Source organism: Dunckerocampus dactyliophorus, chromosome 6 (assembly GCF_027744805.1).
Source record: "Dunckerocampus dactyliophorus isolate RoL2022-P2 chromosome 6, RoL_Ddac_1.1, whole genome shotgun sequence".
In the NCBI taxonomy this organism is placed as follows: Eukaryota; Metazoa; Chordata; class Actinopteri; order Syngnathiformes; family Syngnathidae; genus Dunckerocampus; species Dunckerocampus dactyliophorus.
The window spans coordinates 7,728,825-7,746,234 of record NC_072824.1 but is presented as its reverse complement, the minus strand read 5'-3'; the positions used below and the strand labels follow the sequence as shown (position 1 = coordinate 7,746,234).

At 39.2% G+C, this 17,410-nt stretch overlaps 1 protein-coding gene across 5 annotated transcripts in view; it reads left to right on the top strand.

The window, feature by feature from the left end:
• arhgap10 (Rho GTPase activating protein 10) overlaps positions 1-17,410 on the top strand; it is an 85,344-nt gene that overhangs the window by 24,119 nt on the left and 43,815 nt on the right. For all 5 annotated transcript variants that reach the window (XM_054778489.1, XM_054778487.1, XM_054778485.1 and 2 more), the window contains exons 6-16: positions 2,303-2,413; positions 2,540-2,644; positions 4,870-4,999; positions 5,082-5,188; positions 5,349-5,443; positions 5,600-5,681; positions 6,898-6,940; positions 8,477-8,545; positions 9,145-9,219; positions 10,617-10,701; positions 12,681-12,739. In XM_054778489.1, the coding sequence (XP_054634464.1) occupies positions 2,303-2,413; positions 2,540-2,644; positions 4,870-4,999; positions 5,082-5,188; positions 5,349-5,443; positions 5,600-5,681; positions 6,898-6,940; positions 8,477-8,545; positions 9,145-9,219; positions 10,617-10,701; positions 12,681-12,739 (961 nt within the window). The remainder of the gene's footprint in view (positions 1-2,302; positions 2,414-2,539; positions 2,645-4,869; positions 5,000-5,081; positions 5,189-5,348; positions 5,444-5,599; positions 5,682-6,897; positions 6,941-8,476; positions 8,546-9,144; positions 9,220-10,616; positions 10,702-12,680; positions 12,740-17,410) is intronic.

Here is a 17,410-nt window from a genome sequence, read left to right as displayed (position 1 = left end):
GTGCTGTGCATCCATGTAAGGCGCTCTCTATAGAAAAGACAATTGAAATTGTTGACTATTGTTACTCGCGGCTGTGCTCTGTGTATTTTGCAGAGTGCCGACAGGGGGTAGCTCTACACAGCGGCGTCTTTCTATGGATCAAAGAAAATGTGGTGGGGTGCCAACCACTTACATATAAGCTACATGCTACAATAACTCCAATGTGCTTTTTGATGTACTAAGCCACACAGACAACTTGACTCATCGTAAAACTTTGCAATATGTATTTTCGCTGTCATCATCAACGTAGCTGAGCTCTTGTCGCCAGGCAGATTTTCACAGGGCTCAACCGTAACTGCCCCACAGGCCAATGACTGAATGACTGGCAGTCATGCACAGTTAGGTGTTTGAATAACAAACTAGGGGCTTTGTATATTACAGTAATCCCTTGGTTGTCGTGATTAATTAGTTCCAGACTCGACCGTGATGAGTGAATTTTCCGCAAAGTAGGATTCAATATTAATAAATGGAATATTTTTGTAGTTACAGCATAGAAAACCTGTTTACCACCTTCTAAATATTTTTTTTAGTATTATTAGTGCTCTCTAGATATGAAATAACACCCCAATAGCAATAGCGCTTGCACGATCGAGCACTGCTTTCCTGTTCTATGTGCACAGCAAATCCTTGCTGCGCACAAATTACATTCCAACCTTAACTGTAAATGAAATAAACACATAACAATTTATTCTGTACCATTTTGCAATGCAACTCAATGAGTGACAGGCGACAAGAAGCGGTAGCAACATACAGTATAACACAATGACGAACACTGTCCAGCCAATGATGAGGTCCTGTTTCTACATATTTACTTACACAGCCAATCAATTCATTAACAGCACGTTATGTAGTACATGCCGCTGTTTTGCAGGTTAGCGTATAGCTAATGCTGCAGCTGGAGTTAAAAGATGTAAATGTTGCTTGCTAACCCCGAAATGAACCAGCAGTGCAACATCCACTGACCAAGCTAAAGTAAAAAAAAAAAAAAGCGGTTCTTTTAAGGTGGACTGGCTTGTGGAGTACTGTAGATACAGATGGTTAATTGTATGAGATAGTTCCATGGCTTGTTTTGTCTGAGGTTGAGAATAAACAAAGCTACAGTACATTGTGGAGTCCTCCTTGCCATCTTTGCGAAACCAGTCATACACAAGATATGACAGAATGTTTTGAGGTCTCTCAGGTTTTGGACAGGTGTGATACTGCAGTGCGCATGTCTGATGCCACTCATAGATGTCCAGGGAATGCTCAGGTTTTTTTTTCTGTATGCTCTAATACTTGAAAAATTAGGGGGAACTATAGTCACTTTTACCCTATGTAGATATAATCAGAGAAAATAAGCCATTTAAGACATACATAAAACTCATGCTCCTGTGTTACAATAAATGTGTTCTGGATTTGTGGAGATTAAAAAGGGATGTGACAATTTTTGTAGCAGCATGTATCTCCACCCATACAGGCCTCCTCTCAAACAGACACCTTACTTCAAATAAATTCAGCAAAATATGCTATATGCGCTATCGTACACTGCTGTATTGAGCGCTGCACTTCTCCCCTTCGTTATGGTTGAGGCTCCACCACATCATCGGGTATGGCGGTGACTGTCTTTGCCAACTGCCAGTCCCAAATAAACGGCTTTTCCCTATGTAGCGACTCTCCAAAGCCGCAGAAATTCTCATTAAAACCCTTTATTATTGTTATTATTATTGTTTTTGCATGAGAAGTGTAAACAGCTTTTTCCAGCTGCTGATGATAGCCCCCTCTTGATAGAATCATAACACAGGCGTAATGATGGTGATTATGTGGTTGTGATCTCCTCCAGTTGCGGAGGCTTATACACAGTCGGAGAGGCAGATACTTAATTACACATTTAGGGTGGCTGGTGTGAGGATGACACAGGGCGCCTTCTCTATTCTGTGTGTCGTCATCTTCTTGAATTCTGCTGGTATTTATGTTCTAAAACTCAAGTTGAATTTATGGCCCTCAACAGAGACTGAATGATTCAGAGTCTCCTCAGAGCGTCATTCTCTCTCTCTGGCCATTCTCTTTCAGCGTCTTCCAGCTTGTTATTTATGCTTGTTTAATAAGCCAGTTCTCAGATTTCAGCCTTTGATATATCGATATAAAATGCAACGACAAGAGGACCGTCTAGCTTCGCTCACACACGCCACAAAGACACTCCACTGTATTCCAAAGCTCACCATGTTCCTCCCCGCCGGCATCTGTGTGTGATTATGATGAACCTCGTGGTGTGTGTTCTCTCCAGGCAGACATCCAGGTGGAAACCATGAGGCAGCACTTCCAGGAGGAGTCGCTGGACTACGTGTGCAAGCTGCAAGAGATCCAGGAGAGGAAGAAGTTTGAGTGCGTGGAGCCGGTGAGTGACGAGCAGAAACACCGCCATTGTGACGTGGCCTGTGTCTACGCATATGCTGCAGCGTGTGATATCATTTTCTGTTTTGTTTCGTCTTTATAATGCCATCCACCTTGTGTTTTTTTGTAGATGCTGGCTTTCTTTCAGACAGTCTTCACTTTTTACCACCAGGGTTTTGAGCTCGCCAAGGACTTCGACCATTATAAACGAGCACTACAGATCAATATTCAGAATGTAAGCGACACCAGTGCAAACATCATACTAGTGAAGAAAAAGTCAGCAAAACAAGCTTGTTAAATGGTCCCTTGCAGTTTCTCTGGAAGTCTATACCTCCACCAAGGTTTAAACATTTATTACCTATGTTATCAACAAGCGAATGGCCAAAATTCAACTTTTTTTAATGGCTAAAAGCACCTTTACTTTTGTGCAAATGCACATTTCTTTCTGAAATGTGGAAAATTGTACATGACTACAATGTAAAGTATATGAAAATGGTTACCTGCTACATGTTAAGCTGGGTTTACATGCATGCCAGTGCAAAGTAAATTTTGAAATTTTGAAAATTTGTGGCACGCATAATTTCCGCAAACTAGTGAACGGAACGGCTATGCCCAAAGCGATGTCTTCTAGTCAATGCCTTTTTTCTAATTTTTGCCTACTTCCTGTTCTTTCCGCATTCTCTTTCTGCAGCTACTACAAGTAGATAATACAGACTTACCTTTCTTTTATGCAGTGAGAGCTTCTTTGGATTTAAGGTCCCTTGCAAATAAAGGAATTAATGACGCTATGGGATGATGTCTGCTGTTGCGTGGCGTCATGTGGGACTTGTTATCCGTGTTTCCCGTACATTCACATATTTGTGGTGGCGCGCCACAAATAGATTTGGCACTACCTGTTTGCCCTTGCTCATAAAAACTAGAAGGAAAAAGAGCAAGGATCAATGTTGCCAACTTAACAATTTTGACGCTATATTTAGCGTATAACAGAGATGTGGACTCAAGTCAGGTGACTTGGGATCAAGTCATGCGACTTAGACTTGAGTCACAATGTTAATGACTTTGGACTCGGATTGACAATATCATCAAAGACTTGCAACTCGACTGCAACTTTGACATCAATGATTCGGGACTTGGCTCGAACTTCAGCCTGATGACTTCAAAATACTTGAGATTTTCAGTGAATGTGTTGAGTAAAATGTGTCGCCATTCAAAGTATTGAACTAACGTGATCGTTATCTATGTCATTTCCAGAAAGACATCTTTTCCTATTGAATCTGCCTCAGTGAATGCATCTGTTTAACGTCCAATCAGGTTTTAGAACAAGCAATGAAAATGTGGATTACATAAATCCTGAATACTACTGTATGTTAGCACTCTTTTTCAGCACTAGTCTTCACACTAGCCTTATTTTATTTAAAAAATAAAACAATTCAAAATGCATTCATTGTATTTGTCAAATCTAATAGATTGTTAAATTGTTAAAATGGCATTTCATTTGGAAGACACTAAATAGTACTTATGACGGAAAGACTTGAAAATTTCAAGCCTATTACTTGGGACCTGTCTTGACCTCTGGTGAGTAATCAGACCAAAAGCAACTAGCGACAAACCTAGACGAGACTTTTGCAGAGTCTAAAATGGAAGCACGCATTGTTCTTCTCAAAGAGCAGCCAGTGCTGCTGTGGACCCCTCCTCCATCTAAAAGCACTGCCATGCAGTTCAGTTGTATTTAAAATAAAATAAAATTCAATCAACAAAAAGAAGCGACAGACTAAAACGCATTTGTAGTTTGAAACTATATTTTTTTTGCTTTTAATTATACGTATTGTATTAAGTCACTGTACAGTTAAAGAAACTGCATCAAAATTCAAAGAGCATTTTTGGCTAACATTGGAATTTCAAATGCAGTGAGAAACGAGTAACAAATTTGAATATAACTGTGACTGGTGCACAAAACAAATCTTGAAGCGTAGAATTTTTAAATGTATGTTATGTATTTATCTTTTTAGTTTATTATTATATACTTTATTATTTAATTAGCTTAATTAATTTGTATTAACAATTTTTTATATTAAAAAGTTTTCTCATAATATAATGACGTTATTCTTGACTTTTTTGTTAGATTATAACTTTTTTTTCTCTTCATATTTTGACTTTATTCGTGTAAAATTACTGCAGATTTTTTTTCCACTTTTGCTGCTTTTTTTTAAAATGTTTTCTTGTTAAATTATATTCTTAGAACATGCCGCGGAACAACAAAAAAAACAACCGCAGAACGCAAATGGCAACAGGGCTGCACTTTTAGACACCCCTGCATTACGCCAAAATGGGGAGCCGACCTAGATTTGTCTTGTTTTTACAAGTCATTTGTATGTATTTACTGCCCGAATAGACCTTCCTTGGAAACACACCTAGCTATCTTTACTAATTCCAAATGATTACGTGACCTTCCCTTGGCAGACAAGGAGTCGGTTTGAGGGAGCGCGCTCCGAGGTCTACGAGCTCATGAAAAGGATCCGGGAGGCGCCTCAAGACTACAGACAGACAAGTGCCATCAGCTGTGAAGGCTACCTCTATGTCCAGGAAAAACGTACGGTCCACTTGGTAACATTTACAGTATGTCCGGTATCATGTAGCTAAGTGTTAATGTCTGCCTGTTGTTGTGTTCTTAGGGCCGCCCCCCTTTGGTTCCAGTTGGGTGAAACGTTACTGCACCTTTGTCAAAGAGCAGAAAATCCTGCATATGGTGACTTTTGACCACAGATCTGGTGGAAGGAGTGTGAGTATCTGCATTAAATGCCAACTAACAGAGGTGGGCGATACTACGTATTTTGGTATCGAGCCGATACCAAGTCAAACAGGGCAAGCTAACAAGCTATGTGTTGATGGTCTTGTTTGCGCATTTCTTCTAAAGCTTTCTGTCGCCTTTTGTTCTTCAGGGTGAGACTGAGTCGGTCACTCTCAAGTCTTGCCTCCGCAAAACGACAGATATGTTGGACCGTCGGTTCTGCTTGGAGCTGGACATTACGGATCGGTATGCGTCACTGTAATTGTTAAAATGATGCTCATATTTGAATATTTGTAAAATAAATAATATCATAAATAATCATAAATACACAAGTGATAAAAAATACAAGTCTAATATTAGTTAATATAATCACATGAATTTGTTGCTCTTGCTCTTTCTCAGGCCAGGAACGGCACTCACAGTGCAGGCTCTTTCAGAGGGCGACCACAAGTTTTGGATGCAGGCCATGGGTGGGAAGGAACCTGTGAGTCCTAACAACTTTGTACTATACAGTTGTCCCTTGTTTATCGTGGTGGGTTTTAACCCCAACGGCAATCGTGAAGTACGATTCAATGTTAACAAATGAAACATTTTTGTGGTTAGAGCATAGAAAACTTGTTTATGACTTTCTAAAAACAGTTTTAACAATAGAGCCCTACAGACACAAAATAACACCCCTATAGTCACCTTTATACTCATATTACTTAATATAGTAGACATGATATGCAATAAGTAGGGCTGTCAAATGATGAACAATTTTAATCAAATTAATCATTTTTTTTTTCAAAGTAATTAATCATGATTAATTACCATTTGACACGATGTGTGAAATATGCCCATTTTTCATGTATTTTATGAACAGAACGCTAACTGACAGGACACAATTATATATATTTGTATGTGTTAACAGCTCCAAATGAGCTGAATATTGAAATCAAGCTAAAAGATAGCACACATGTCTGATGCTAGTCAAATAGTAGCAGAACATTTGAATGACACTTCACCCACGTTATTATGAGCCATGAAGGGTTGCGTTCAAAGACACCACGTGACTTCAGTTGAATTCACGTTTTGAGTGTAGATGTATGTTCTGGGATTTCCGAGTATACTTAAATGCAGCAAATTGTACTTCTGCAGTAAGAGTTAAGCGCTACATCAGCCATCCTCACTATGACGTTTGTCACTTGATTGATATACAGCACCATCAGTGTCACATTAATGTGCCATACATCAACTACTCTCTGACAATACTGCTAGCTTTATTTACATCACATTGCGTACCGCTAATTGGCAGGCTTCGGGATCCCTGAAGTCACACAAGAAACGGATGCCACTTTAACAATAGAAAACTACTGAGCTAACTACAGTAGTTAGCCTACAATTTAGTTATTCACAATAAAGTTATTCACTATGTCATGTCGGACTCTGAATCCATGGCTGACTTAACACAGGTAATGTCTCATCAATGTAACATTCCTGGCAACTAGTAGTGGCCAGAATACTAAATATGTCAAATATTTTTTGACTAATAATAGACCATAGTCAACCATGGAACAGCGATCATTTATTAAGTAATTTATGAAAAAACACGAGGGAGCGATGTAGCGAGGGACCACTGTATCTTCATTATCCAACAATCACACCTGTTTGTCCTTCATGTCACTTTGCTGCAGTAACAAATAAGCTGTGTCTTACAACAGATTGGACACTATCTTGGAAGGACCTGTTCTAAGGAGAGAGGAAGTGAGTGTCCCAATGAGCCTAAAATGTTGCATCTATAAAATATATACATTTACTCATAATTTAAATGTGAAATAAGTCTGGTGTGTTTGGGTCATACTTAAACATAATAATAATATGATGATGATGAGATGGCCTAACATAGGCATAGACTACAAGAATAAAGTTTATATACATACATATACATACAGTATACTGTATATATACACACACACATATACATACAGTATATATAAGAATACTGTCATAATTGTACAAAAAGTCTGTAGAAAAAATTGTATGATAATGAGAATTGAATTTTAATTATATGAGAAATTTGTCATTTTACAAGAGTGAAGTCGTAATTTTAGAAAGTTTAAATATTACAATAAATGTCATAATTTTACAATAATAAGGGCACAATATCATCAGCATACCTTTGTCATTTTGTGATGTTATTTTTCAATAATTTAATCTTAATTTTTACAAATACTGTAAATAGTTAAATGAGTAATGAGTTAAATTAGGAGATTTATTTCATGGTCATATTACTATCAGAATCAAATTATAATATTACACATATTGAGTAATATTGTGATGAACAAAGATGCAAATTTAGGAGAGTACATTGTCCCTCGTCACTTCACGCTTTAAATCTTGCAGCTTCACTCTATCACCGTTAATATCATCATCAATTTTATTTCAGATGCATACATGGTCCATAGAACATAAAAAAACTGCTATCCCTTGCTATATACAGTAGATTAAGGCGCCAGTGTTTCCACAACCTAGAAAAGAACCTGACCAAGCTTAGTACAGGGTTGATCAGCGCGTATATGATGCTGTTTACAGAGCATGTTGACCTACACATACATCTATACATGAGGTTCCGTAACACAGCAGCACAAGTTGGTACATATTAAGTTGGTATATTAATAAATCATTTTGTTTTGTGGTTGAATATGGCCTATTATTAGTAAAAAAAAAAAATATATATATATATATATATATGCATACTCAAGCACATTTGACATATTTTGACTAAATTTTGCCGTTTCAAGCATACAAAAGGCTGAATACATTAAAATACAAATATTACGGCATTCAGAAGATGCATTCAATGAGAAACAAAACAAGGAATAAACTTGAAAATTAGGTTGTGGAAAAAGTTATAATGTTACGAGAATAAAGTCAAACTATTATGACAATAAAGTCATAATTCCAAGGAGAAAATTTACAAGAAGAAAGTAGAAATTGTTGGAAAATTAAAATAAACCACAGAAACGGTAAAACAGTTATAATTTTATGAAAATAAAGTAATAATATTAACAGAAAAAAGTTTGAACAAGAAAAAAGTCACAATTACATGAGAATAAACTCTTTAATATTATGAGGAAATGTAATGTATCAAAGTGGCCCTTGCATCCTCTCATTTTTGAGTACGTGACCCTCACTGGAAAAAGCCTCGACACCCCTGTCTTAACATGACAACACCATCATTTTCAGTATGACTTGATGCCATACCAAGTTCAATTTCTTACGTTTTTTTTCTTCTTGCAGTTGATGCCCAGCTGGATGAGTTGGGCTTGAATTTTGTGAAGAACTCCATCAGCGCCATAGAAACAAGAGGTGAGCATTCACAAAATAGGTTAGTTAAATCAGTAGACTCAGTGGAAGGAAGGAGGAGGAAGGCCAACTTTGGATGAGCACGAAATTGTACATCTGTTTAGATAACCCTTCCTCCATTATTCTTGAAAAAGTGTGTGGGGGGGAACACCAGCACTTGCACCAAAATGTATTGGGTTCTGCTTTTACCCACTACACATACTTGTGTGGAAATTGGTTACATAGTGTTGGCGTAATCCTGCTTGCAAACAGATTACGACACTGAGGTTCACTTGGGTGCAGTGACTTTTGTTGTACGGAAGGGGGCGGACTTGCACCTGTTTTGAACACCAGTATCTCGCCTCATTGCCAATGATCACGGTCATTATTGCGCATAATGACATGCTTCTTTTAAACTTGACATGCACTTATTTAATAATTTGATGTTGAAAGAGCCCCAATATGATTTATATATATATATATGTATATATATATACACACACATATATATGGTACAGTATATTTTTGCTTCTGTTTTTAGTCTGTTTTCGAGTAGAGTCCTTGTAGTAGTATAAAAAAATGTCATTATTATTATTATTATTATTATTATTATTCCTGCACAGGTATAAACGACCAAGGCCTGTACAGAGTTGTGGGAGTAAGCTCCAAGGTCCAGAAGCTCCTCTCATTAATGATTGGTAAGTCATTGTTTATTCTTCCCTGTCCGCTCCTTTTTCAAAATGAGCTTTGATATTATATGACTGTGTCCCCCCCAACACAAGTGGTGACACAATGGATGCCTCTCTTTAATATTCTCCATCCATGGTCTCTCTCTCTCTCTCTCTCTCTCTCTCTCTCTCTCTCTCTCTCTCTCTCATTACTCATGTTGACTACTAAAGTGCAACAAGTAGTAGTTTTTGTCCAGACAAGCAGACACATCCTCACGCCCTGGCTTGCCTCATTAGTGCGCAGATGTGACAGGCTCTCTCGTGGAAGCCCGTCAGCTCGATAGCCGTCCTCAGGCCCCTCGTTCATGTCTCATCGTATCTGGCGTCCTTTTTCCTCGCGCTCTCCCTTCCTTGTCTGCTCTCTGGTTTCTTGCCATCCCTCGCTGAAGCGGGGCTCACTTTCCCGAGCTCTGTGTTCAGAATGACAACCAACCCAAGCCTGTCTCAGCTTCCATGCAGCTTCCACAAACCTCCACACTCATGCTGTGTAGACTCTTACATCCAGTAGAAGAGCTGCCTTTATGAACACAATAATGAACTAAACTAACAGTATTTAGAATGTTATTAGTATTGTGGTAACCTGTTAATCTTGCTTCAGTTATGTCAAAGGCAAAATTCAGAGAAAGTAGCAAACGCCACAAAATATCAGAAAATCAACTGTCCGGTCGGTGAGGCCCCGATCCTATTGTAACCTCTGAAGGGATTCTTATTGTGCCACACGTGTTGGAAAATTGATTTAAAAGTGTTTGAATCTCACGTTGATTCAAGTTTATGTAACATTTAACCTTGTGTAACCTTTATTTTGTTGTTGTTTTGAGCCAGTAATAGCCGTATGTTGCAGTACTAGCCATGTACGCTGACAGACAGAGTTTACAGTGTATGGGTGAATTACACTTTATACCCTGAGGACCATCCTCATCCATCGCCATGGCCTGTATCCAATCACATTACATTGCGATCAAAGAGAGTGTTGGATGTCTTGACTCTGGCTCTTTTTGCTGCCTGCCGTACACTTATCTAGCACAGCGGCATTCTAGTTTCTAGTATTACAAGTTTAAGATTATGTCGCAACTTAAATTATGACAACCTCCCCCCACCACCTTCATTTCCAGCACACCACCTCTCCAGAGTATCCCAGCAGACTCTCTGAAGTAATGAGAGATTAATTAATGTTGTAATTATTGTAGAACCAGCAACTTCCATTCATATCCGTCGGGACACGACTCCAAGGGCCCCACCCCCCATCTCCCCGCCGCAGCAGGGGTGCTGTTATCCTCTCATTACACTTTACTGCACATATTTATTTTTTATTGGATTGCAGCTTCCTACGTGAATTTAAAATATTGTGCGTGTGTGTTTTGGTTCAGACGAGAAGACCTCCGAAGTGGATCTGTCTACCAGCGAGGACTGGGACGTCAAGACGATAACGAGCGCACTGAAGCTGTATCTGAGGTGAGGGTGTCCCGCATGTTGAATAAAGGATTACAGTGGAATGCAAAATGTGTAATATTAACTGCCAGGTTTTGCTTTTATAGAAGTGCTAGATAGTTGATTATGCAAAGAGGTCGCCATGCATGTCTGTTCCACTCCTAGCAGCTCCTTCCAGGTTGACGGCGTGTGGGTGAAGCTCTGATATTCAAATGCACTTTGGCTTTAACACCACTGAGGCGCTTTCAACGTATACGTATACGCTGAAAAATATAAACACTTCTGTTTTTGCTCCCATTTTTCATGAGGTGAACTCGAAGATGAAAAACTTTTTCCATGCACACAAAAGCCCTGTTGCGGTGTATACACTTGCAATGCCTTTGCCTCCGCACTGTCCCGCAATTTTCTGTGGCAATGCGTGTCATTTATTTATTTATGACACTGCTGAAAAGTGTGAAGTCTAGTTGCGCATTGTTTGTGTTCTGTTTACGTATAAACTACAGACTTGGCATGCAATTAGTGACCGAAAATGGTGCGCACTGAAACGAAGCGACCATGCCCCACATCTTGTCAAGTACTGTTTACGTCTAATGCACAACAATAGTACACGCAGCGCGCATTATTCCTGTATGAGTATGCATTGTCACCACCACTTCCCGCATCCGTGAAGCAGTCGTGGCATTATTTGGTCCTGCTGTGTCCCTCGTGACGCCACGCAACAGCAAGCATCACCCCTAGCTCCATTAAGTCCCCTGTGTGCAAAGGACATACAAAATGTTGAACTCCAGAGAAGAAGCTCAAGCAAAAAAGAAACATAAGTCTATATTATCTTGCAGCTGCAGAAAGAAAATGCAGAAAGAGTAGGAAGGAGGAAATAAACAGGAGAAAACAAGCCACGGGCAGTGTGGGAGAGGGAATTGCTGACTGGAAGATATCACTTTGGGCATTATGATCATTTATTAACAGAAATTCACAAGGAGATATTGCTTGGGAATTCCCCCTGACTTTCTTCAAGAGGTGGGGACTTAACCCAGTCATGTGAATGGGACACGCTGTTATACGCACCGCCCGCATTTTTTAGACATAAGTTGCGTTGCGTTCAGGACTTCATTGGCATGCAAAATTGCATACCACTGCGGTGATAAAATGCGGGCACGTATAAACGAGCCTTATCTCTTTCAAACATTGTTCAGAAATCGACCTAAATCTGTGTGAGTGAGCAGTGTCATGTATGTCGTTGACGAACGGATAGGTGGCGGAGCATTGTTTTAAGATGTGTAGTGTGGCTGTTTTTATGTTTTTAAACAAGGCTCTTTTGCGGCAAAAAAAAGTTTTTAAAAAGGCAATTGTTTGTGCACCTCTTCTCTAAAAAGTGGAGCAAACAAGTGAGGGAGATGATGGGTTTTTCTCACCTTCGGTGCTCATAAACAAACTCAGGGGACACATTATGTTAGAATATCATTAAAAAGTCAATTTTGCATAATAGGGGACTTTTAAGGAATATTGAGAGATTTATTTGTATTTTTTTCACCAATGCTGCTCATTAATGTCTGGTCAGGATTCTGCTCCCAAGACGTGAGAGTAATTAGGGTTGGTGGTCATATTTGGGCTTTTGAGCAGGTTAGACGTGTTGTCATAAGCATTCATTCACTTGATAAAGTTGATTACTGGAAGTATTCTTCTGACTTGTAGACGTTCTTTCTGTCTGGCCTGTTGGGATAAGGCCGAGCCAATGTCATCAGTTTCCTCTGAGACTTTAAGTACCTCTGGACACTGTCCAGCTCTGGAGTGAAAGTACCTTCAGATGAACTTGGTTATCTCAAACACGTGCGCCATCTAATTTCATCCACCCACCTCTCGGCCCAGGCCACATTAATCACGACCGTGCAGGCACACATACACTCCCCCACCATAAAACAGTATGGCTGCTATTTCTGTCCCTCGTCTCACTTATCCCAAACTCTTCTTCTCCCTGCCCTATTCCCCTCTTGTCTCTCCTCCAGGAGCCTTCCTGAGCCACTGATGACCTACGGGCTTTACAAAGAGTTCATCAGCCCTGCGAGTAAGTCCCAACGCGACTGTCAGAATACACACAACAAGCAAACACTACAAGCCTCACTACCACAAGGCAGTGGAACAAGTAATGAGATTGTAGTGGCAGAGCCCCAGGCTTTATTATGTGTAGCAAAGGCTGTATTTTTATTTATTTATTTATTTTTTGACAAAGCTGTCCTGTGTGAAGTGGTGGCCATGTAGATGGGACAGACTCATCTACTGTAGCTGGGGGGAGTTGGTACCATGTTCATGATGGAGGTTTTTTTTCCTATGAAAAGCCGCAACTTAAAACGCGAGCTTTTGAGCGCCTCTTCAGCAAAGAAGTAGGGGTGTCACAAGGCGAGGTCATAGATGAGATTAGGTCCACAAGAATGAGATTTCAACATTCATTTTAAGAAAAGTAACAATGAAAAAATATGATTGGACAAACGAACTTTTTTATTTAAGTGAATCACAAAACAATGCAGTGTAGTTTTGAAATGTTTATCGTCCCACGAATTGACGTTAAATTATATTATTATTATTATTATTATTATTATGATAGATTTTTTTTTTTAGACCAAATAAACCACTAATGTTATGATAATATATAATAGCAAATAATAGGGCTGTCACTGTTGTTTTGACTGTTTGACCCTTGACCCACACCGTAGTTTGAGGAAACACAGTGGTGTGGCAGTTGATGTGGACCGACAAATGTGAAATGTGTAAAAATTGAGAAAGAAAAAGGTATTTTAAATGGTAAGTTTGGCTTCAAAGCCCTTGCAGATTGGTCTCTCTCGACAAGACCAAAGTTAATTGTATCTATTGTCGCTGTGAATTGAGTTGTCACGTAGTATGTCGACTCTCAAATGCCAGAGAAAAGACAGAAGGTCCTGGAGCACTGCAGGTATTTTTTATTGTCATTTATACAGTAGTACCTGCAAGCCGTATCTCGGCTGATTTTTGGACTTGAACTGCAAGCTAAATTTGGGTAATGACCTGCTAGTTACCGGCAGGCATAGCCGAGGACAGCTTTTTGGGGGCTTGTGTCAATGTGACAAAGGAGGAAGTCGGCGAGCTCGCACACAGTGCTCAATGAGATGGAAGTAAAGGCCGGCGAGGGAATTTATTCGCGTTCTTCTTATTATTTATCAGCGTTTCTGGGTGAACTGCTGTGTTTGTTGAAGAGGACAGAATAAAAGTTGCATGTTGAAAGACCCGCGGTGTCATACTGTCATGTCGTTGAATGTGCCAGACCAAGAGAAGTGTGATAAAGTGTGCGTAAAAGAGGGTTTGTGAGTGTGTATGTCTCTGTAAAAGAGTGTTTGGAAGTGTAGTATAAGCTATAGCCTGACTGCACTGCCACTACTGCAGGGGTCACCAACGTTTTTTCTTGCGAGAGCTACTTTTAGAAAATGAAAATGGCCACGAGCTACTCATTTTTGTAGAAATGATTTTCATACCTTATTTCAACCCAAACAAATCAAATATGCTTGTTTTACCAAAACATTCACAAAATGCTGGTACCCACAACTCACATTTTATGTTTCAGAATACTTTTCTTTCTAGTGTTCTCGCATTATTAACTGACAACCTGAATGAAAAGCAGGCCTGCGGGCGCCTCATGTGGTCGTGGGGGGCTACCCGTGGGGACCAGGTTGGTGACCCCTGCACTACTGTATATGGGCCCAGTCCTACTTACTTACTTATGTAAACTACTGACTATTCTTGACCACTCTATTTTTTGGAAGTTGTCAAATTTTAATTTCTAACACCCTGTTTTCATTTCACTCAGTTGGTGAGTGTTTTTGCAAACCTTTATTTGTAATGTTTGTCACAATTACATTTTGTGAGATTATTTGCTTGATGAGAATATTTGAGCGAGTTTACCTTACCAGTGTCTATCTGTTGTACATTGTGTTTGTTTCTTTGTTTGGACGCTTAAAGGTTTAATACACCAGCACATGATGTATTAAAATAAACCAATGAAGATGTGATTGAAGTACACAAACATATGGCACATAGCATTTAGGAATTCATTTTCAGAGGTTGGTTTATTATTGTCTATGTTGCCTATTTTATGTATTACTGCCAAGGAGCTTATTTTGTTTGTAATTGTACAATATGACTTGGGTCTTTAGAATCAGTGCTGCCTCCATGGCTTAGTTGTTTCATTTATTGCTGACTGTGTGACGCATATTTTGCTGTGTTCTATACTGTATCCCTTCGTTATTTTTTGAAAAGAAGTAGGAACAAGCACAGCGTATTGAAACCTTTGAGAAATGCTTCACATCTCTTCCTTCCATCCAAGGGCGCTGATCTCCAGTCTTTCATCACAAGTGTCACGCATTCCAGTTGAACACACTTCCCCTTAACTTTGTCTCACACACATTTTTTTTCTTTTTCTTGACACTTCTGGCTGTTTAGCGCCAATGTAAAGTGACATTCATGAGCCATCCTGGTAGCCTATGTGTGGCTTTGCATTCAATCTGCATATGAATTTCAGATAGCAAAAGTTAGGGGTGAACATTAGAGGTGTGAAGGTTCATGTATTCCTAATCAGATTTTTTACGACTGAACATTTGGTGTGGTACAGGCTAGGGTTGTCTGATAATATCGGCCACCAATAATTGTTGGCTCGATGCTGGCATAAAAATGTGATATCAGCCAATATCCGTTCGTACTGTTCGTTAATACTGTACCGCTCACACGCCTGTGAGAATGAAGTCTTTATTTAGCAAGCAGAGTAACATCATAATGATCGTAATGACAAGACACTACCAATGAATAATGCTGAATAATCAACAACTATGTGAGCCCTAAACGTGTAACTTAGCAGCCATTTACAACAACAGTACAGCAAAGCACGCTGGGAAACAGGAAGTGCTGTTGTCAAAACCGTATACGTAGACGCCGCATTGAACGCTGAGCTTTACGTCAACGTTGCCTCCATATTGGATGTGTCAAAGCTGCGCTGTAAGTGAATGCAAATAAATGTACTGTACTTACTTTCATAAAGTGCCTTTCTGCAAAGAAATTTAAGTTAATGCCTCTTGTTTATACATTCACACACGCACTAAAATACTTGAGAAACACTTAGGCACCAAAAACAATGGATTTGATCTTCTCAGATGGCTAAGATAAGAACTTCATGGACCTCACACAGTAGTAATTCATATTACATCAGCTATAGAGCACAGAGTAGTGCCGAAAAACCATACCGTGCGCGTGTGTTATGTGTGTGTGTGTGTGTGTGTGTATATATATATATATATATATGTAATGAGTACTTTTATTGCAATAATCAGCAAATTTATTTATTTTAAACAATACACCACAAGAACTTATTTTAGAACAATTTTACTCAAGGAAAAGATCTGTATCGGTATCGGTTGATAGCAGAAATTGAGAGTTGGACAATATCGGTTATCGGCAAAAAATACAATTTCGAACATCCCTAGTATAGACCAGAGGTAGGCGAAAAAGTCAGTGTTTTGTAACTCTCAAGTCCCAAGTCTCAAGTAAAGACATACAAGTCCAAATGAAGTCTCACGTCAAGACAAGACAGTTCGGGTCACATCCGAAGTCATGGACTTGAAATTTTCGACGCCTTACAAGTCATAAGCACTGTTAAGTGTTTACCAAATAAAATACCATGACCTCAAGAGTTTGCCAATGCAAATAAAATTATCCTTGGTAGCATGTTGACACAAGTCGAGTGGCAAGTCTTTTATGATATTGTCAATTCGAGTACAAGTACAGACTAGGACAGGGATGCACCGAGGCACATTTTTTCTTATCCAATTTCATCCTAATACCTGAATTTGGATGTCTGCCAATTACGATATCAGCTCTGTGAGCTTTAGTATGCAACCACAGCAAAAGAAGATGTATCTATAAGAATATCAGCAAATTGTTGTTTGCATATGAGGCTGTAATAACCTCCACTCTACAGGCATGCATTGTTTTATATTTATTTGGTATATTATTTAAGAATCGTATTTATTAGACAATTATCTGCGAGCAGTTTGCTTTTTTTTATGTCACATTGTAAAAATCATTAAAGCGGTTTAAAAAAAAAAAAAAGCTAAGCAGTTTTGTGTTTTGCATTTAGCAGCCTTACTGTACCCAATATGAACCGAACCATGACCTTAAAACCAAGGTACACACTGATTATGGTGCACCGTTACACCCGTAATATACTGTGTATACTACTGTGTACATTTATGACCTTAAATAATCTAGTAACCTTGCGCAGCATCATCCTCATTTCCCCAACATAATTTATGTATTCTTTTTCATTGGTATTACAACAAGTGCTATAATTGGATCAGGCTGACATTTTTATCAGGCACTCGCAATGCCCTCTTAACGACAGAGGGGTAAAAAATGGATTAGCAATGATCTTTATTTATATTTATGTGTTTGACAGATGACAGCATCCTTTTTTTGTTTTTTTTATGTCTTAAATCCCCCCCTCCCCCCTGTGGTTCCCATAGTAATGATATCCGGCGTGGGCGTTCAGATGCCCATGTGTGAGGAAATATTTAAGAGATGATCTCTGAGGCAGTAACGTAAAGCTATCTCCTCTACCAGCCAGCTCCCCCCCTTGCTGCTGCCAAATTCCGGCATACCGTATATTACCATTACATCTCTTCTTAGTCCCTTAAATGGGAATGCATCATCCTCTTAGCCT